This window comes from Tachypleus tridentatus, chromosome 1 (genome assembly GCF_004210375.1).
Source record: "Tachypleus tridentatus isolate NWPU-2018 chromosome 1, ASM421037v1, whole genome shotgun sequence".
NCBI classification, from domain to species: Eukaryota; Metazoa; Arthropoda; class Merostomata; order Xiphosura; family Limulidae; genus Tachypleus; species Tachypleus tridentatus.
In genome coordinates, this window is record NC_134825.1 from 18,114,495 (window position 1) to 18,132,354 (window position 17,860).

At 33.4% G+C, this 17,860-nt stretch overlaps 1 protein-coding gene and 1 pseudogene across 10 annotated transcripts in view; both read left to right on the forward strand.

Annotated features, from left to right (window-relative positions):
- Positions 1-4,003, forward strand: part of LOC143244087 (trafficking kinesin-binding protein 1-like) — a 142,765-nt gene extending 138,762 nt beyond the window's left edge. For 8 of the 9 annotated variants that reach the window (XM_076488165.1, XM_076488182.1, XM_076488191.1 and 5 more), the window contains 2 exons: positions 173-344; positions 2,628-4,003. In XM_076488165.1, coding sequence (XP_076344280.1) covers positions 173-344; positions 2,628-3,233 — 778 coding nt within the window. In that variant the 3' untranslated portion in view covers positions 3,234-4,003. Of the gene's footprint in view, positions 1-172; positions 345-2,362; positions 2,572-2,627 lie in introns of those variants that run through there. The other variant, XM_076488221.1, reaches the window with a different exon arrangement.
- A 10,316-nt stretch (positions 4,004-14,319) lies between these two features.
- LOC143244118 (uncharacterized) overlaps positions 14,320-17,860 on the forward strand; it is a 271,994-nt pseudogene continuing 268,453 nt past the window's right edge. Inside the window, exon 1 of the transcript XR_013024901.1 lies at positions 14,320-14,979. The product of XR_013024901.1 is annotated as an uncharacterized LOC143244118 (transcript). The remainder of the gene's footprint in view (positions 14,980-17,860) is intronic.

Here is a 17,860-nt window from a genome sequence, read left to right on the forward strand (position 1 = left end):
TTAGTTACGTATTTTAATATCCTGAAACACACTGTGGTTGTAGTGAAGGTTTTTGTTTAAAACTTTGAAAAAATTATTTGTATTCGTGTATTCGTATCTTTTTTAACCATTTAAGATATTAGAGTTTTTATTCTTACGCTGTTTACTTACATATTAATTATCTCGTGCATAGTTTTTCAACATGCGAGACTCAAGAAGTTGAAAACAAGGAACCAGAGTCAATTGAAGTTCAACACGTTTCTCACAGGAAAATTGATAACACACAAACTGGTTTGAAAATACAACTACAAGATCAAAACATTCATGCTGTGTTATCCTTCTCAAAATCTTCCGGTTCTAGTGAGGTGTGTTTTATTACATTACTATTTAGTTTATTTATATTTACAATTAGAACTAGAACAGTAATATTTGTATGGGCGAGTTAAATGGAATTTGTTCTAAAGTGTTTTTTTTTTGAGGGGAAGACCAGCCTTTTTTCATTTTAATGAAAATAAGTCCAAGTCCAGTCCACGTGACGATGGTGAATTAGTTTATTTCTTTCCTCGAATATCTATACCTCACTTGTACATTGTATATCTGTACCTCACTTGTACATTGTTGTAACAACTAGATCTAAATTTATAAATGACTTGAAATGGAAATACCTTGTTAATGTTACTACGATTAACGTAAAAATAAACTTGTATAATTTCAAATTAATCGAGAAACCGAATACGCATGATACATTGACAGAATACTTCACTTAATGTTTCACTTCTTCTAAATATTCATCATGTTACTAGATTTTAGTTACGCCATCTAGAACACTTTAAGCCTACGTTTATAAACTTGCTTGATTTTAACATGTGCCATCTAGCTACCACCTCAATTGAAATATTGAAAAATGGCTCACCGCAAACTGAATGATGTGTCAATATTAATAAAGTAATTTCTTATGAAAATACCAAATACTAAGACTCCTAGTAATGACAGTTGAATTAAACTCCCTTAAGTAGTGAAAGTTTTCCAATTAATGACAAATATTGAAGTTCAGAGTGTACTGTAATTGAAATGGTATTTTCATATACAAAATAAAATAACCAAAACAAGGCAACAGCTTTTGCAATACATCCGAGTGTTGGTTAAACTTAGAAAGAATTTTAATGTATTGTAAAACAACAACAAAAAACAAACTTGTACACTATCAAATATTTAGCAGGTTAATAACACGGAAGCTTTTCTTTGTTAATAAAGGACATTTATAAATATTAGGTTGAGGAATAATTCGTGAGCGTTTTTAAATAATTTCATTCAAGCATTACATGCAAGACTATACAATACTTCAATGCATGAACACATTAACCCAAAACATTTATTATGATACTTTATTTCATGTAATACCTAGGTATATAGTATGCATTGTTTTAAACGAAATTGCAAGAAATTAAATGCGAAAAGCAGATGGTGTCGAAAATGCTCGATTTTGTCCACTTGACAGTCCATTTAATGAGCTGAAAATGAAAGCAAAATTAGACATGTGAAAATCAAACACACCATCTATTAAAGCAAAAAATTATCTACCAAATGACATGAAAGATTTTGCGAAAGCGTTTCATTTATGAATATATTTGTTTAACTTGAAAAACGCTCACGAATTATTCCTCAACCCAATACTTAAAGAAAGAAACGTTAGGCTATTTAAATTTTTAATTTATATTTAGCCTTCTAACTGTATCAATATACCAAACATTTGTAAAAATATCACTAGAAAAAGTTAATGAAATGGGTAGATTAAAAGAAATGTGAGTAGAGCAAATTTGTAGTTAATTTATCACGAACGATAGGCCTATTAGTTTCCAGTGCTTTCGCAACTTTCGGTGTTAAACTAAAACCCAGTATGTGTTTTAATACGCAGCATAATTTGTTTCTCAAGTTAATACTTTATTACGATTATTTTGCTTCATTATTGAGTCATTTTAAAAACTTTTGGGTGTATGCATAAATTATATTGGTTTGGACAATCCAGATAATGATGTGTAATTTAAAATATTATTCATATAATCACGTTCTTGCAATACTTTAGCAGAGTTTTCCAGTTCGTCGTTAGAGTATCTATCATTTAACTTTCTGAATTATCGTCTCACAACAAAGATACTTGAAATTAAGGCTTACGGATAATACTGAATGAGATAATTGTATTTGGAGATCTTGGTAAGACGTTCATCTGATGAGCTATCAGACTACCAAGACATTTGAGAGTGCTCTTGCAGTTAGAAAGCTCAAATCTTCAAGTTACTTCATCCATGATGAAATTCTGAAAATTCACCTTTGCAGAAATTACTCCATTTTGTAACTGATAAACAATGTTACTTATTTTCACCAGGTGGTAGAACCGGGTCTGTGCAGTTCCACTCTTACACCAATTTTTCCACGATATGTACTGTTTCCTACCATGATCACCTATTTGGAGATCTTGGTAAGACGTTCATCTGATGAGCTATCCGACTACCAAGACATTTGAGAGTGCTCTTGCAGTTAGAAAGCTCAAATCTTCAAGTTACTTCATCCATGATGAAATTCTGAAAATTCACCTTTGCAGAAATTACTCCATTTTGTAACTGATAAACAATGTTACTTATTTTCACCAGGTGGTAGAACCGGGTCTGTGCAGTTCCACTCTTACACCAATTTTTCCACGATATGTACTGTTTCCTACCATGATCACCTACGATACAGGAAATATTAACAGGAAACCTTCTCAAAAGAGCAGCACTCCAACCACCAATGTTCATACCACTCCTACCATGCTCAACTCCGTATTTCCTGTTTTATCTCCTGTGGAGCTGATGGAGAGGCTGAACGCTGTTGGAACGACAGAGAACCATATACCAGCTATCGGAACCAGACACATTCCAAGGTGCTACATTCCATGTTATCATGGTTTTTTTAACATTACTACTGTTTCAGATCATTCACCTTTAACCTTGACAAACGGACAGGAAAGCGAGAAACTAGACATACGCAAGTGTTCAAACATGGGCACTGAAGATGAGAAGCCAGAATCTATCTGTAAATGTCATGATAAGCATAACACTATCTGTTTTCACTCTTGGGGTAAAATCCAAACTAAAGATTTTAGACATTTTTTACCCTTTCTGTGTAAGCCCTATTTCCAAATCTGTCTAGGGATTATAGGATCTTCTTTAGGATCCTTTAATATATTTCACACTCAAAGAAAGGGCGGTTTCACTTAGGTATTTACTCCTTTAACACACACAAACCAGTCACTGGGTTTGTGCTGTTAAGTCACACAGTGAAACCCAATAAGTAAACAGATATTTCATCACCCCTCTCTTCAATTAGTGCCAAATAGAAAATACATCAGAATTTGAACATTATGTATAGATACTACAAAACAAATAGAACAGTTTTAACTCTATACTAAACTTTGTACTAGGACTAAGGTGACTTAGAACACAAAATCAAAGAACTACATTAATTATTATGATATGTGACATTCCTAGGATTCTTTTTTGTGAAGGGAAGTAAGGGACGTATAGAGGCACAATATAAAGGTTTTAAGAAAACTATCTCTGGTGGGGGCTGCTGAGAGCACACTTTCTAGTCTGCCCACCAAGTTTACTGTAGTAGACATATCCCTGATTATAGCAATGTTAAAACTATTACAGGTCTTTCATAGTATCATATTAAAACACAGTAAAGGTGTAGAAACAACAATATATAATGTGATGAACATGATGTAATTAACATTTTGCAACTAGTGAGTGTTAAAATGTTCTCCCTGAAAATGTATATTTCTTTGTTATAAACACAGTAACACTAATAAAATTGTGCAATAAAACAGATAAACGCTCATATTAAATTGCACAAGGAGATAAACATTCTTTATTTTTAAGATATAAAACAATGTTATGGTTCATAAGTGCTTGAATGTTGTATAAACTTCGAACTGTGAAAGAAAATATATTTTATTGTTAAGACTAGACCCTGTCGTGTGTAAAGTAGTAGACCCTGTCGTTAAAGTAGTAGCTGGTTAAGACTAGACCCTGTCGTGTGTAAAGTAGTAGCTGGTTAAGACTAGACCCTGTCGTGTGTAAAGTAGTAGCTGGTTAAGACTAGACCCTGTCGTGTGTAAAGTAGTAGCTGGTTAAGACTAGACCCTGTCGTGTGTAAAGTAGTAGCTGGTTAAGACTAGACCCTGTCGTGTGTAAAGTAGTAGCTGGTTAAGACTAGACCCTGTCGTGTAAAGTGTAGCTGGTTAAGTAGTAGCTGGTTAAGACTAGACCCTGTCGTGTGTAAAGTAGTCGTGTAAAGTAGTAGCTGGTTAAGACTAGACCCTGTCGTGTGTAAAGTAGTAGCTGGTTAAGACTAGACCCTGTCGTGTGTAAAGTAGTAGCTGGTTAAGACTAGACCCTGTCGTGTGTAAAGTAGTAGCTGGTTAAGACTAGACCCTGTCGTGTAAATTAGTGTCTTGTGTAGTAGTAGTTGGTTAAGACTAGACCCTGTCGTGTGTAAAGTAGTAGCTGGTTAAGACTAGACCCTGTCGTGTGTAAAGTAGTAGCTGGTTAAGACTAGACCCTGTCTTGTGTAAAGTAGTAGCTGGTTAAGATTAGATCCTGTCGTGTGTAAAGTAGTAGCTGGTTAAGATTAGACCCTGTCGTGTGTAAAGTAGTAGCTGGTTAAGACTAGACCCTGTCGTGTGTAAAATGTCTTAAAAACAGCATTTACAAGAGTTTCCATTCCTATGATAGATATTAGAACTCTACTTCATTAGACTATTTTGAATATTTCAAAATATTTCGTTACTCGAGAAATCGAGAACTTTTTCACCCCTGTTGGTGACTCGTCAATAAGCTTGAGCACTTATGCTATAATTTGGTGTTTGATACCTGTGTAAAGTGCAGTGTGTCATTTTTGTATATTGTAACTTATCTTCTTTGTTACTCATATTTTACATCTCAATTTTCTCCATTTTTTTTTTTTTATTCTTAGAGTAACTTCAGGAAGTGTCGTAACTAAAACTTCCAATAATCATTGTATCTCTATGGTGAATGTTTTGGGTCAACAGTTCACAACAAATATGAAATGTTTTATAGGTAATGACCTTAAACCATTTTAACTAATGCGGATGATCAGTAGTTTTACTCCAATACTTTTGTTAATTTCAAGTAATGAAAAACACAGTGCTTTTGTTTCTTAGAAGGCAATCTTCCTTAAAGTATGAATTATTGCCTTTTTCAAACATTAAAAGTTTATTTAGAAGTTTTAGTTTCACTATTCTCTGTATTTACTAATCACACGGTTTATAAACGCTTGAGTGAACTTGTAAGTATTTTCTGAAACAAATACTTTAAACATGTTTCATTCGTGTGTAAAATGTTTTATGAGAGCAGCTATGCTTTGGAGAACATATAAAACAGTTAGTGACACTGAAACTTGTACAAACCATAGAGTTCGGGTTTCATCTGGAACTTATAATATGAGTAAATGTAAGAAATTCTTACACTTATTTTATGGAGCTTGGAAAATATGAGTTAAAATAAAACCTTTGGTTAGACGGGTTTAAAAAGATGCCTTAAGTTTTATAATATTTAGCTAATTCTGATTACACTTTCTTAAATTGCTGTTACGGTCTAGTTTCACTTCTCTTGTCCAATAAGGTTGTGATTACAATTAGTATAATCATGATAGTTGTTTGAAAAAAAGTTAGTATGTACTGAACACTTGCCTTTTGTTTACGTTTAATATTAAACGTTTTTATCGAATTAATAAAAACGATTACAAAAATTATCTTAGATAAGACAGATGATATTTCTGTTATATTTACGATGTCTTCATTTAATGTCTAAAATTATGTATAAGCGAATTCTGAAACTTTATCGTCGAGATAAATAAGAGACTTGATGAAAATGGATGCTGTTATCACCCACGGAGTTAGTCACGTATCTATACCAGCTGAAAATAGAAAATGTAAAACTCCTTTAATCTGGTACAGTTGTTACTGTGACATCGTGTTTTACAGACTCGTGACTCATTAAAATAAGCAAAATGAAAGTTCATGTTCTATATGAGTGAGAAATGTTTTCTCAAATTTTACCCTCAAGTTTCACTGTGATTTCAATTTAAAGAAACTTATAACATCTGAAATGCATTCTTCACAGGGAGATAAAGCTAAGCATTCTAGTAATAAAGAGCTGAACAGTCTTGCACTTAATTTTCAATTTTAAGAATTAATTACGAATCGTCTAGTGTTATGCGTTTGAACCTTTTGAAAACTCTTAGGATAGTATACTGCTGAGAATTCCAGGCTCAAGCCCGGACAAATACAACTTAGCTGTTTTGACACAAAACTAGTAACCGTTCCACTTCCCACCCCCAGGGAACAACTACGCTAAAATAAATGGTAAATGTAAAGTATACATATATTTTATTTGTGTGGATTTATTATTTGGTTTTTATTGTGTGTGTTATAAGTTTATCGATCCAGTTTCGTTAAACAGGGTAATATTACAAGGGACATTGGCATTAAATATACATCCATTGTTTTACCATTGTAGTTTGCTAGTGTCAATGTTAATAACGGATGTGAGCGTAAGATACACTGGGTGTGACTTTTACTTATAATTGTTATATTTGAGAGAGAGCACAAGTAAGAGAATACTTGTGAGCGCATGAGTATTGATATGCCTACCTTCTAAGCCTAATTTAGTTTGTCATATCTATTTAGGCTTGGTAACTGTTAGTATACAATGTTGCTAAAATATAAATAATGATCAGAATATATCACCTTGGAAGTTTTTTCGGTGTTTGATGTAAAATGATTCAAAATTGAGGGTTTTCAGTAACAACTTTCACGTTCTTCCAATGTTTAACAACATATCACAGAAACGTTTTAATATAAACGTTGTAACGTTTAAACAAATTCACTGACGTATTTTTCTCTGAAGTCCAGAAAATATTTCACACAACCAACACTAGATGGCGAAGGGTAACTTGCCACTACACGAAAAAATCGAATTTTAAAAAATATCACTAATCTTTATGTCAGGCTGGTAAGCACAAATTATTATGACTTGAAGCTTAGTTTTATTGTAGAAACATCCATGTTAATATCTTACGTTGGAGGTAGAATATTTGTTTTATGTTAAAGTGAGTCCTTCGTATATAATGATAAATTTGTTTTCACTTTAGTAGTAGAGGTGGTGGTGTATATATATAACTTGGAGGCTTATATAATGTTTGTAAATCTATTTGATACGTTACTATTTTGTATAAAAATAGTATGATCGTCACGAGTTTTGTAGCTACATTGTAACTTTTATTGTGTGTCAGTTTGGTTATCAAAATCTGTCGAACTTTCATTGGTTAGATCTCTCGTTCGGCAACATGGATTTTTAATTTTTTACATCACATTTGTTGCCTGATTAAAACAAAAAAAAAAAAAAAGGGAAATTGGCATTTATTTCTTCTATCTTCCGTTGATACTAAACCATTGTTTATCCCGAGAAAAAACAAAAGTTAGATTCCAATAAACCACATGTATAATTAGTCTATCCTCAGTATATTAGTCTATGACACGTGTATCACCAGTGCCGATTTATTTGGAGTAAACAATTATACGACTTGTACTGTCACTAGTGCTTCTAATGTGTGATATTTATGACTTGAATTAGAGGATTGACAGAAATGCATTATGTATGTTATTTATGTATTTCGCATTTTAATGAATAATGTAAATTTGAATATTCAGAATATCTGAATTTGTACCTTCGACATGCAATTTTGAAGCCATTACTTTGCAATGAAAGAATTCTCTAACTCTGTTTGATCGTTTATCCTTATAAAATTTATTGCTTACCTTCTACGCTATTAAAATAATGTAACTCTCCAAATAGATAAATATTACAAATTCGTTAAACTCGAGTTATTATAAAAAGTTTCAAATTGGATATATTGTATGACTTAATATCCGAATATCTGTCGTATGATCAACTTATAAGTATTTCACATTTGTTATTGCATGTTTTAGAAAATAAAGTAACAAGGTTGTGTTTTGGAATAATACATTTAAGCTGTTACTAGTTGTGTGTTGTATAAACTTTTGTTGACACTTACGAGAATATTGTTTATTTTTTTTTTGTAGAATATTATTGCAGCATTTGAAGATTGTTTAATGTTTGTAATCCAGGATATGAATAATTCAGAAAGTTCATTGGAAACGGTAGATCGAAGTGTATATAGAAAAATATTCCAATAAATTATTTACATATCTGTTTGTATCAGAACTTGATGAAAGAAAAGTTTAATATAAAGAAGAAAAACTGATGTAACTTAACAACTGGATTTAAATCAACACGAGAACTGAAAAGCTAAGACTAAGAATTTAGTAAAAAACAAACGTAAAAATACAAAACACGTTTTTCTACAATAAATGTCAAAATTCTACTCTAGTAGCCATTTTGGGGGTCAATGATAAGTCTGAAGGATTATGACTGTAGCATCTGAGCGATGGACAGTGGACAAATAGCTAATTGTGTAGCTTTGTGCTGACAACAAACAAATCGAAATTACTGTTTCATAAGCGCACTCTTTTTTAATTGAACACAGGGGTTGAGTGTGTTATATTAATGTTTTTGCAATTTAAGACTATCCATGTCGCCACGTCGCCACGTACGGTCACTCTGTACTTGAATGCCGTGCGTCTTGACAACAGCCCAGTGGCGTAGCTAGGTGCTTTCAGCGTCCGGGCACAAAGTCAGTTTTCGCGCCACCTTGTGACAAAATGTAAGCCATAATTCCTAATTATGTAACATCAATTTGTCGCCCCCCCTCCCGATTATGCGCTCAGGGACAGATGTATCCCCTTGCCCACCTAGCTACGCCACTGCAACAGCCATGCACCGTTGCTTCTGTTGCAAAATGCTCTTTCGTAAGACTCTAATTTCCAAAGCATATTTCTCCTTCCTGCAGACTTTCTATTAGCCATTGTACAAGGGTGATAGTTTCAACAGTCGGATCTCTCGAAAATCCATAGGTTATACGACTTGACGTTTGGAATAGCATAAATATCACTTTCTTTATGTGCTTGATGTATGTGAGAGTTGAATGAATATGTCGTGGAAGCAGTTTGTGCTATTCCTCCAACCGGAGATCCTTGATTATGTTGCGTATTCTTACCCGAGGTACATGAGTGGCTTTTGTTTCTCATCTTTGGGTCAGTGGATTCTCGTATGATCTTAGCATGGTCGGGCTACGACTTGTTGCAGGTCTTTATCAACATGGTCCTGTTGTCCCAAATTGATAGATATTTTGTTTCCTACTGAAATACAAATATATCCATCTTGAAAAATTATAAATCCTCAGTCTGAACGCATCTTTTACTAAAAGCGAACAATTTTCCATGGTATTACATTAGCTATAAAGAGTCAATGTCAAAATGTAGTCCTGATACTGTTAGGTACTGTTACTTCATATCGGCTACAGTTATCACGTGATATCCTGACTTGTATATTAACATTTTTTTAAATGTATAAGTTCGCCAATGATAACAAGGTAATCTTGATTTTCAAATGCATTTTTATACCATTATTTTATGACTGGCAGTGTCTTAGTAATCAGCATGCTTGGACTGTGAATCCAAGGGTCCATAATTCGCGGCTCGTTGCTGCAAAAATTCGCTTTGCCATTTCGGTTCGTCGGCACACTATAAGAACGTCGATCAAATTCAATCACACAAAAGTAATTGATCAGAGGACGGTGGAAATCGTTGACTATCTACGTCTCCTGTAGCCTATAGCTTCAAGTTGAGAAATGTCAATGCGTAGATAGGTTTCTGTGTAGCTTTGCAGAACTATTCAAAACAACTCGACCTTTCTTTCACTAAAACATTTTGACACTTAAATGTCACACTAGATTATATTGCTAGTTTAGTCTGATAGAAGTACCCTACTCGTAACGTCAATTTAAATGTTTGTTTGATCTGAGGACGAATACTTTAATCGTTTGTACAGTACAATGACAGACGTATTTTCTGGATCTCCGTGACTGTCAAATTTAAAGTTAGCAGATATTTCTGGAGCTAAATTAAAATTATCCAGTGATAACTGGAGCCGTTTGTTGGTTAGTTTTAGCGAAAACCTACACATAAGCTATCTTTGCTCTGTCCACCACGGAGCGGAGAATCGAACTCTGAATGCTAATGTTATAGCTTCATAAGCTTGCCACTGACCAATTATGGGACACTGATCTGTTAAAATATACAAGTTACATGATTAATTTTTTGATAATGTTTGAATATAATCATTGAGAAAATGTAGGAGCAGTGAATTTAATTACGTTAAAAGAAATAATTGGATATGACTAATAAAACAAGTGTGCCTTTAAGGTAAAGGTGCTAGGTTTTAAGACGAATGGCACAGAGGGTTTCTCAATACATGAAGTGGGAAAGTTGGAAACCTTTTCAAAAGTAACAACTTAAGCCTAAATCAACGAACGCCTGTTATCTGCTGAAAATGGGGAATGTTTCCAACAGTAAGAACCTATAAACCTATAACAAGAGCTCCTGATATCCGCTGTAAACGTGTAATATTTCTAAGAATAACTGAAAACTTAAACCAATAGCGAGAATTTATATCTTCTGCTGAAGCATAATATTATAGTCTCAATAATTGTTGTCAAATCTTTGATGACGTAGGGGCCCGGCATGGCCAGGTGATTAAGGCACTCGACTTGTAATCCGAGGGTCGCGGGTTCGAATCACCGTCATACCAAACATGCTCGTCCCTTTTAGCCGTGTAGGCGTAATAAAGTGATGGTCAATCCCACTATTTGTCGGTAAGAGAGTAGCCCAAGAGTTGGCGATGGGTGATAATGACCAGCTGCCTTCCCTCTAGTTTTATACTGCTAAATTATGGATGGATAGAGCAGATAGCTCTCGTGTATCTTTGCGCAAAATTCAAACGAAACCTGATGATGTAAGTAAACAAACTTCACTGCTATCGTATCTCCTTATAAACTGCGAAAATATCACCAGGAGAGAAAATAAAAAGTGAGATTAAAGGTAGCGCTACAATATATTTTTTTATTTTAATAAACCCTTAGAGTATCATATCCCTGCTTGCTGATGGTATCAATTATTGTCAAAACTAGCATTTGATATATTTTTTCGTAAAGATAATTAATTATGAAATAATGCAAAATATTATAATTTTAAAAATTACTATAAATCACAAGTTCCACGTAATTCAAACACGAGATAGAAGTTAAAAGCATTTATTTCAAAATCTACCATGATCCTTGGTCGATAAATCTAAGATTAATCAAATTAAACATTTGTAACAACAACGCACTAACTCTCGTAGTTTATACTGATAATTATATTAAACGAGAAGTGTAATCCAGTTCCTGAACAACTCCAAGAATGAGTGTAATTCAGCTTCAGAAGTTACTCGTTTCAAGAATGAGAAGTACAATATAATTTCTGAATCTAATCCCTTCGATGTGGAGAAGTGTAATCCAGTTCTTGATAGTATAGACAAGGAATTAACTTGTGTTTGAGAATGAAATTTGCATGGAGAATAAAAGATAGGCTAAGCGTTGTAACAAGCAGAAACATTGAATGGCGTAATATAATATTTAGGGCTAAATGGTATAGTGAACGATATAAAAGCATGTCCGTAAGATGAATACTAAATATAGGTTACATATTAGACAGGCCCGCGAATATAAACTTCATAAAAATTATCCGTAATTCAGTTACGCAGATTTTGAAAACAATATTCATTTTTTCTATTACATATGTGGTCCAGCATGACCAAGTGGTTAAGGAGTTTGACTCGTAATCCGAGGGTCGCGGGTCTGAATCCCAATCACACCAATCATGCTCGCCCTTTCAGTCATGAGGGTGTTATAATATTACGATCAATCCCACTATTCGTTGGTAAAAAAGTAGCCCAAGAGTTGGCGAGGATGGTGAAGACTAGCTACCTTCTCTCTAGTCTTACATTGCTAAATTAGGGACGGCTAGCGCAGATAGCCCAAGTGTAGCTTTGCGCAAAATTCAAAATAAATCACACCAAATCAAACCAAAAGTTAACAAACCAAAACGAGTATTTCTGTCAGCCGAGGTTCAAGACTCAAACAAAAGTAACTTTACGTATTATCTAACTCATCGATAAAACCAAAAGAACTTTTCTGTGTCAACCAAAGTCCAAGAACTAATCAAGGTGAAAAGTCAAACAAAACGAGCTTTTCCCATATCGTCTACAGACCACCGATAGAACCAAAACGATTTTTTATGTGTTAGTCAATGGTCTGAATCCACAGTATGAGTTTTCGTCATTAACTAAGGGTCCAGGTCCAGACAAAATGAGCTTTCCATGTTAACTAATGGTGGAGAGTCACGTAAAATGAGTTTTGAAATGCCACATAAAGTTTCAAGTGTTTGGAAGGAAAAGGAGGAAAAAAACAACATGTTATTGTTGTTTGTAATCGAGCACAAACCTAAACTCTGTCCACCACAGGTATCGAAACCAGGTTTATATCATTGTAAGCCCGCAGACTTACTGCTGTGTCATTGGGGGGTGAGGCATGTCTCTCTGAGGAACGTAATTAACGCAAAAGGTTTTTAAAGAATTTAAAGACCAAAAGATGATATGAAAAATATTTTATGAAAGACATATCTAACACCATTTAAACTTACCAGACAAATAAAACTATCACATAAACTATCACAGTTTACAAATCGGAAAAAAAATTAGGTTATTTAGGTTAAATTATTATTTCAATTACTATAATGAACATTTGTTATGAACATGTTTGTTAACTGAAGAATACTGATGTCTAATAAACGTACTTTTTCATTCATCCTGATTTTTTTTTTGTAAAATCTTTTAGTTTCAAAACTATGTGTTGTAGTTTTTAATATATGTATTGCTTTATGACATTTTGTGGTTTGGTTTGGTTGGAATTTCGCGCAGAGCTACTCAAGGCCTATCTGCGCTGATCGTACCTAATTTAGCGGTGTAAGACTAGAGGGAAGGCAACTAGTCATCACCACTCATAGCCAACTCTTGGACTACTCTTTTACCAACGAATAGTTGGATTGATCGTAACATTAAAACGCCCCCACGGCTGAAAAGGCGAGCATGTTTGGTGTAACGGGGGTTCGAGCCCGCGACCCTCGGATTACGAGCCAAAATGTTTTGTGAAATATCTGTACGTGATGGAGAAAAATGGATATCATTTTCGGATTCAGCGTACAGGAATTACTGTATAACATGGAAAAAGTTGAAGAAAATAAAGCCATTGTAAGTCTGTGTTGTGGTAGCCTCCAAAGATATGCGGTTTATCGCACTTATATATCCATTACATCATTAAATGTTATATACAGTGAAATAACAAACATTTAGCCAACAGTAATATGGAGTTTATCCTTTAAACACCTCTTGAAACACTATTAACCATAAAAAAAGTAAAATCTGTAAAGTCAAACTCAAATAGATGTTATTAACATATATAGTGTCAAAGTTAGTAACGAAAATTCGTTACTAAATGAGCTGAGATTATATAAACGACATGACAATAAACCCGTGAAGCCGTAGCGAGGTACACACCTTCCACGTGTTCAGGATCATGGAAATTTTTAGCACTCGGAAGAAGTGTAGGTTTTGTGCATCCTAGTCGAAGATGGGCGGTACTCCGACCATGAGAAATACCAATTTGTTAACAACTAAGATGTGTTTATACAGATTTCTATCAAGCAGTGTCCATACAATTTTATAATTTGTTCTATCCTGTTCGTGGCTTAAATAACTAGCAATGAAAGTTTTTATGCGTACAGTTCTCTGGTAGTTTGTTTAAAATCTTGGGTGCGTTTGCAAGTCTTAAAGGATTTTTTGGACACCCTACAATTACGAATTACTTTTTTAAAACTCCATTTTTCTTACTATAAATATTTAATATCGTAAAAGTTTCCGTATCATCACTAAGAAATCTTAAATGAACCTCGTAGCTTGTTTGGAATTTGGAAGCACAAAGCTACACAATGGGCTAATTATGCTCTGCCCACCGTGGGTATAGAAGCCTGGTTGCTAGCGGTGAGAGTTTGAAGACACGCCGCTGTACCACTGAGGACGAACCTTGTATACGCTCCCACGACTCATCACTGATCCCTTAAGTTCTCTAACAAGCAAAACTGTGAAGAAAATCTCAATAGCCACTGAATGGAATGAGTTGTTTGAAAGACACATTCATTGGCCTTTTAGCAAAGGAAGGGAAGAACTTATTGTCGGAGAGAAATAAATTCTGCTCAATATCAGGTCTTGACTCTCAGGTTGAGAAGGAAGAAGTAGAGACAAGGATGTGGGGGCGTTTCTTATGCTTGCAAACAAAGATATATCACAAGTCTACTGAGCTCGCTTCGTGACGTTCAGGCGAGTGAATGTCGGTAACGCATGATATAAGCAATGAGTTTTAGCCCTCGGTGCCGGCTGGTCTGACCTGGAAACAGAACGATCGGTCTTGGTTTGGCCTATCGCAAAGTGTCGCGACAGATTTACTGTCTACACAGCGCTTATAAAGACCGAGCTAGAAGTTTTCCACTCGAAAGCTTAAGTCTCCAGAGCCGACTTATTCATTTTATAGCAGCTATTTCCATTGATAGGGGACCAAACAGGCCAGCGAATGAAACAAGATCTAATCGATACACGTATCCTGAATAAAAGACCTAACGTCACTTTGTGTTTCCAAAGTTAACGTGTATTTTGGCAAAAATGTTTTGAATTTTGTTTGCGAAGGTTTGTACGCATTACATGCATTTCATAACTTAGACTGGCAACAATTTACAGAACGACTTGTTATTAGACGTCCTAAGACAAGGACTTACGACATCAAAGAACTTATAAATCTCCTCTGTCTTCTGTGATGGAAGTTTAAAAAATTCGGAACCACAGTCATGAACTCAATGATAGTTCTCTACAGGTGAGGTTTATTTCTTGTTAAATGTTTATAATTAATAAACAAATAGGGAAAACAAAACACGGATTTCCTCTCTTACGGAGTGAATTAGGTTACACAGCTGTTTACATTCAGAGTGAAAAATTAGTTTAGAGCACGTAAGAATCAACTAGTATTTAGCACGGCAGAACATAGATATCTAAATACCTAAAGATATATTCTAGAAAAATTTACCATGTGAAAACTAATTCCAATGGTTAGACATGTAGTGCGACTCTAAGAAACAGTTTCGTTGGTAAAATGATAAGAGACAAACGTCTTTCAGATTACATAAATTAATTATTAGAAACAAGCACATTATACGTATACAATACGTTAAGTATAAGGTATTTATACTATACAAAACGTTAATACGTTAAGTATAAGGTATTTATACCATACAATAAGTTGATACGTTAAGTATAAGGTATTTATGCTATACAATACGTTAATACGTTAAGTATAAAGTATTTATACTATACAATACGTCAATACGTTAAGTATAAGGTATTTATACTATACAATACGTCAATACATTAAGTATAAGGTATTTATACTATACAATACGTTAAGTATAAGGTATTTATACTATACAATACGTCAATACGTTAAGTATAAGGTATTTATACTATACAATACGTCAATACGTTAAGTATAAGGTATTTATACTATACAACACGTCAATACATTAAGTATAAGGTATTTATACTATGCAATACGTCAATACGTTAAGTATAAGGTATTTATGCTATACAATACGTCAATACGTTAAGTATAAGGTATTTATACTATACAATACATTAAGTATAAGGTATTTATATTATACAATACGTCAATACGTTAAGTATAAGGTATTTATACTATACAATACGTCAATACGTTAAGTATAAAGTATTTATACTATACAATACATTAAGTATAAGGTATTTATACTATACAATACATTAAGTATAAGGTATTTATACTATACAATACGTCAATACGTTAAGTATAAGGTATTTATACTATACAATACGTTAAGTATAAGGTATTTATACTATACAATACGTTAAGTATAAAGTATTTATACTATGCAATACGTCAATACGTTAAGTATAAGGTATTTATGCTATACAATACCTCAATACGTTAAGTATAAGGTATTTATATTATACAATACGTCAATACGTTAAGTATAAGGTATTTATACTATACAATACGTCAATGCGTTAAGTATAAGGTATTTATACTATACAATACGTTAAGTATAAGGTATTTATACTATACAATACGTCAATACATTAAGTATAAGGTATTTATACTATACAATACGTCAATACGTTAAGTATAAAGTATTTATACTATACAATACGTCAATACGTTAAGTATAAAGTATTTATACTATACAATACATTAAGTATAAGGTATTTATACTATACAATACATTAAGTATAAGGTATTTATACTATACAATACGTCAATACGTTAAGTATAAGGTATTTATACTATACAATACGTTAAGTATAAGGTATTTATACTATACAATACGTTAAGTATAAAGTATTTATACTATACAATACGTCAATACGTTAAGTATAAGGTATTTATACTATACAATACATTAAGTATAAGGTATTTATACTATACAATACGTCAATACATTAAGTATAAAGTATTTATACTATACAATACGTCAATACGTTAAGTATAAAGTATTTATACTATACAATACATTAATATAAGGTATTTATACGTACAATACATTAAGTATAAGGTATTTATACTATACAATACGTCAATACGTTAAGTATAAGATATTTATACTATACAATACGTCAATACGTTAAGTATAAAGTATTTATACTATACAATACGTCAGTACGTTAAGTATAAAGTATTTATACTATACAATTAAGTATAAGGTATAATACTATACAATACGTCAATACATTAAGTATAAGGTATTTATACTATACAATACGTTAAGTATAAGGTATTTATACTATACAATACGTTAAGTATAAGGTATTTATACTACCTGAAGAACACGGTCCCTGAACGGAAATTATCTGAATTCATGATTAATAAAAAGTTGTCTCATGACATTAATTAAAAAGTTGATTCCCTTATACGTAAAAACCGAAAAACGCAAAATGCAAAAGTGAATGGTTATATGTGTCTCCTCATAGAACCAATGCTCCTCCAAACAAAATTTGGTGAAGATTCATCCATCTCGGCATAAACAGGTGGTTAGGGCGTTCGACTCGTAATCTTTCAGCCGTGGGAACGTTATAATGTGACGACCAATCCTTCTATTCGTTGGTAAAAGAGTAGCCCAAGATTTGGCGGTGGGTGGTGATGACTAGCTGCCTTCCATCTAGTCTTACACTTCTAAATTAGGGATGACTAACGCAGGTTACCCTGGTGTAGCTTTGCGCGAAAATTCAAAACAAAGAAACCATCCATACCCTGCGAAGTAATTACATAGGCATGCAACAGACAGCAGACAATACTATTGTATTTACATAAAAACTGCTTTAAGAAAGCAACTAGCAACAAGTACATCATATTAGTGTGACGACACTCATTGTAAAAACATTACAAACAACTTATGGGCAGCGATTAGCTATAAAATATATTATATAAGATATGAACGAACACAAACACGTTCATTATAAAATATACACTACCGCCAGAAGTATACATTGTATACGTTATCAATAAATAGATTCATTGTAAAATATATTGTATACTACAATATGGAAACAGTATCGAAAACATTCATTATGTAAACGGATTTGCAACGCTAAAATCAGGGGTTCGATCCCCTTGTTGGACACAGCAGATAGCCCGATACGGTTTTGCTATAAGAAATGCACACACACAC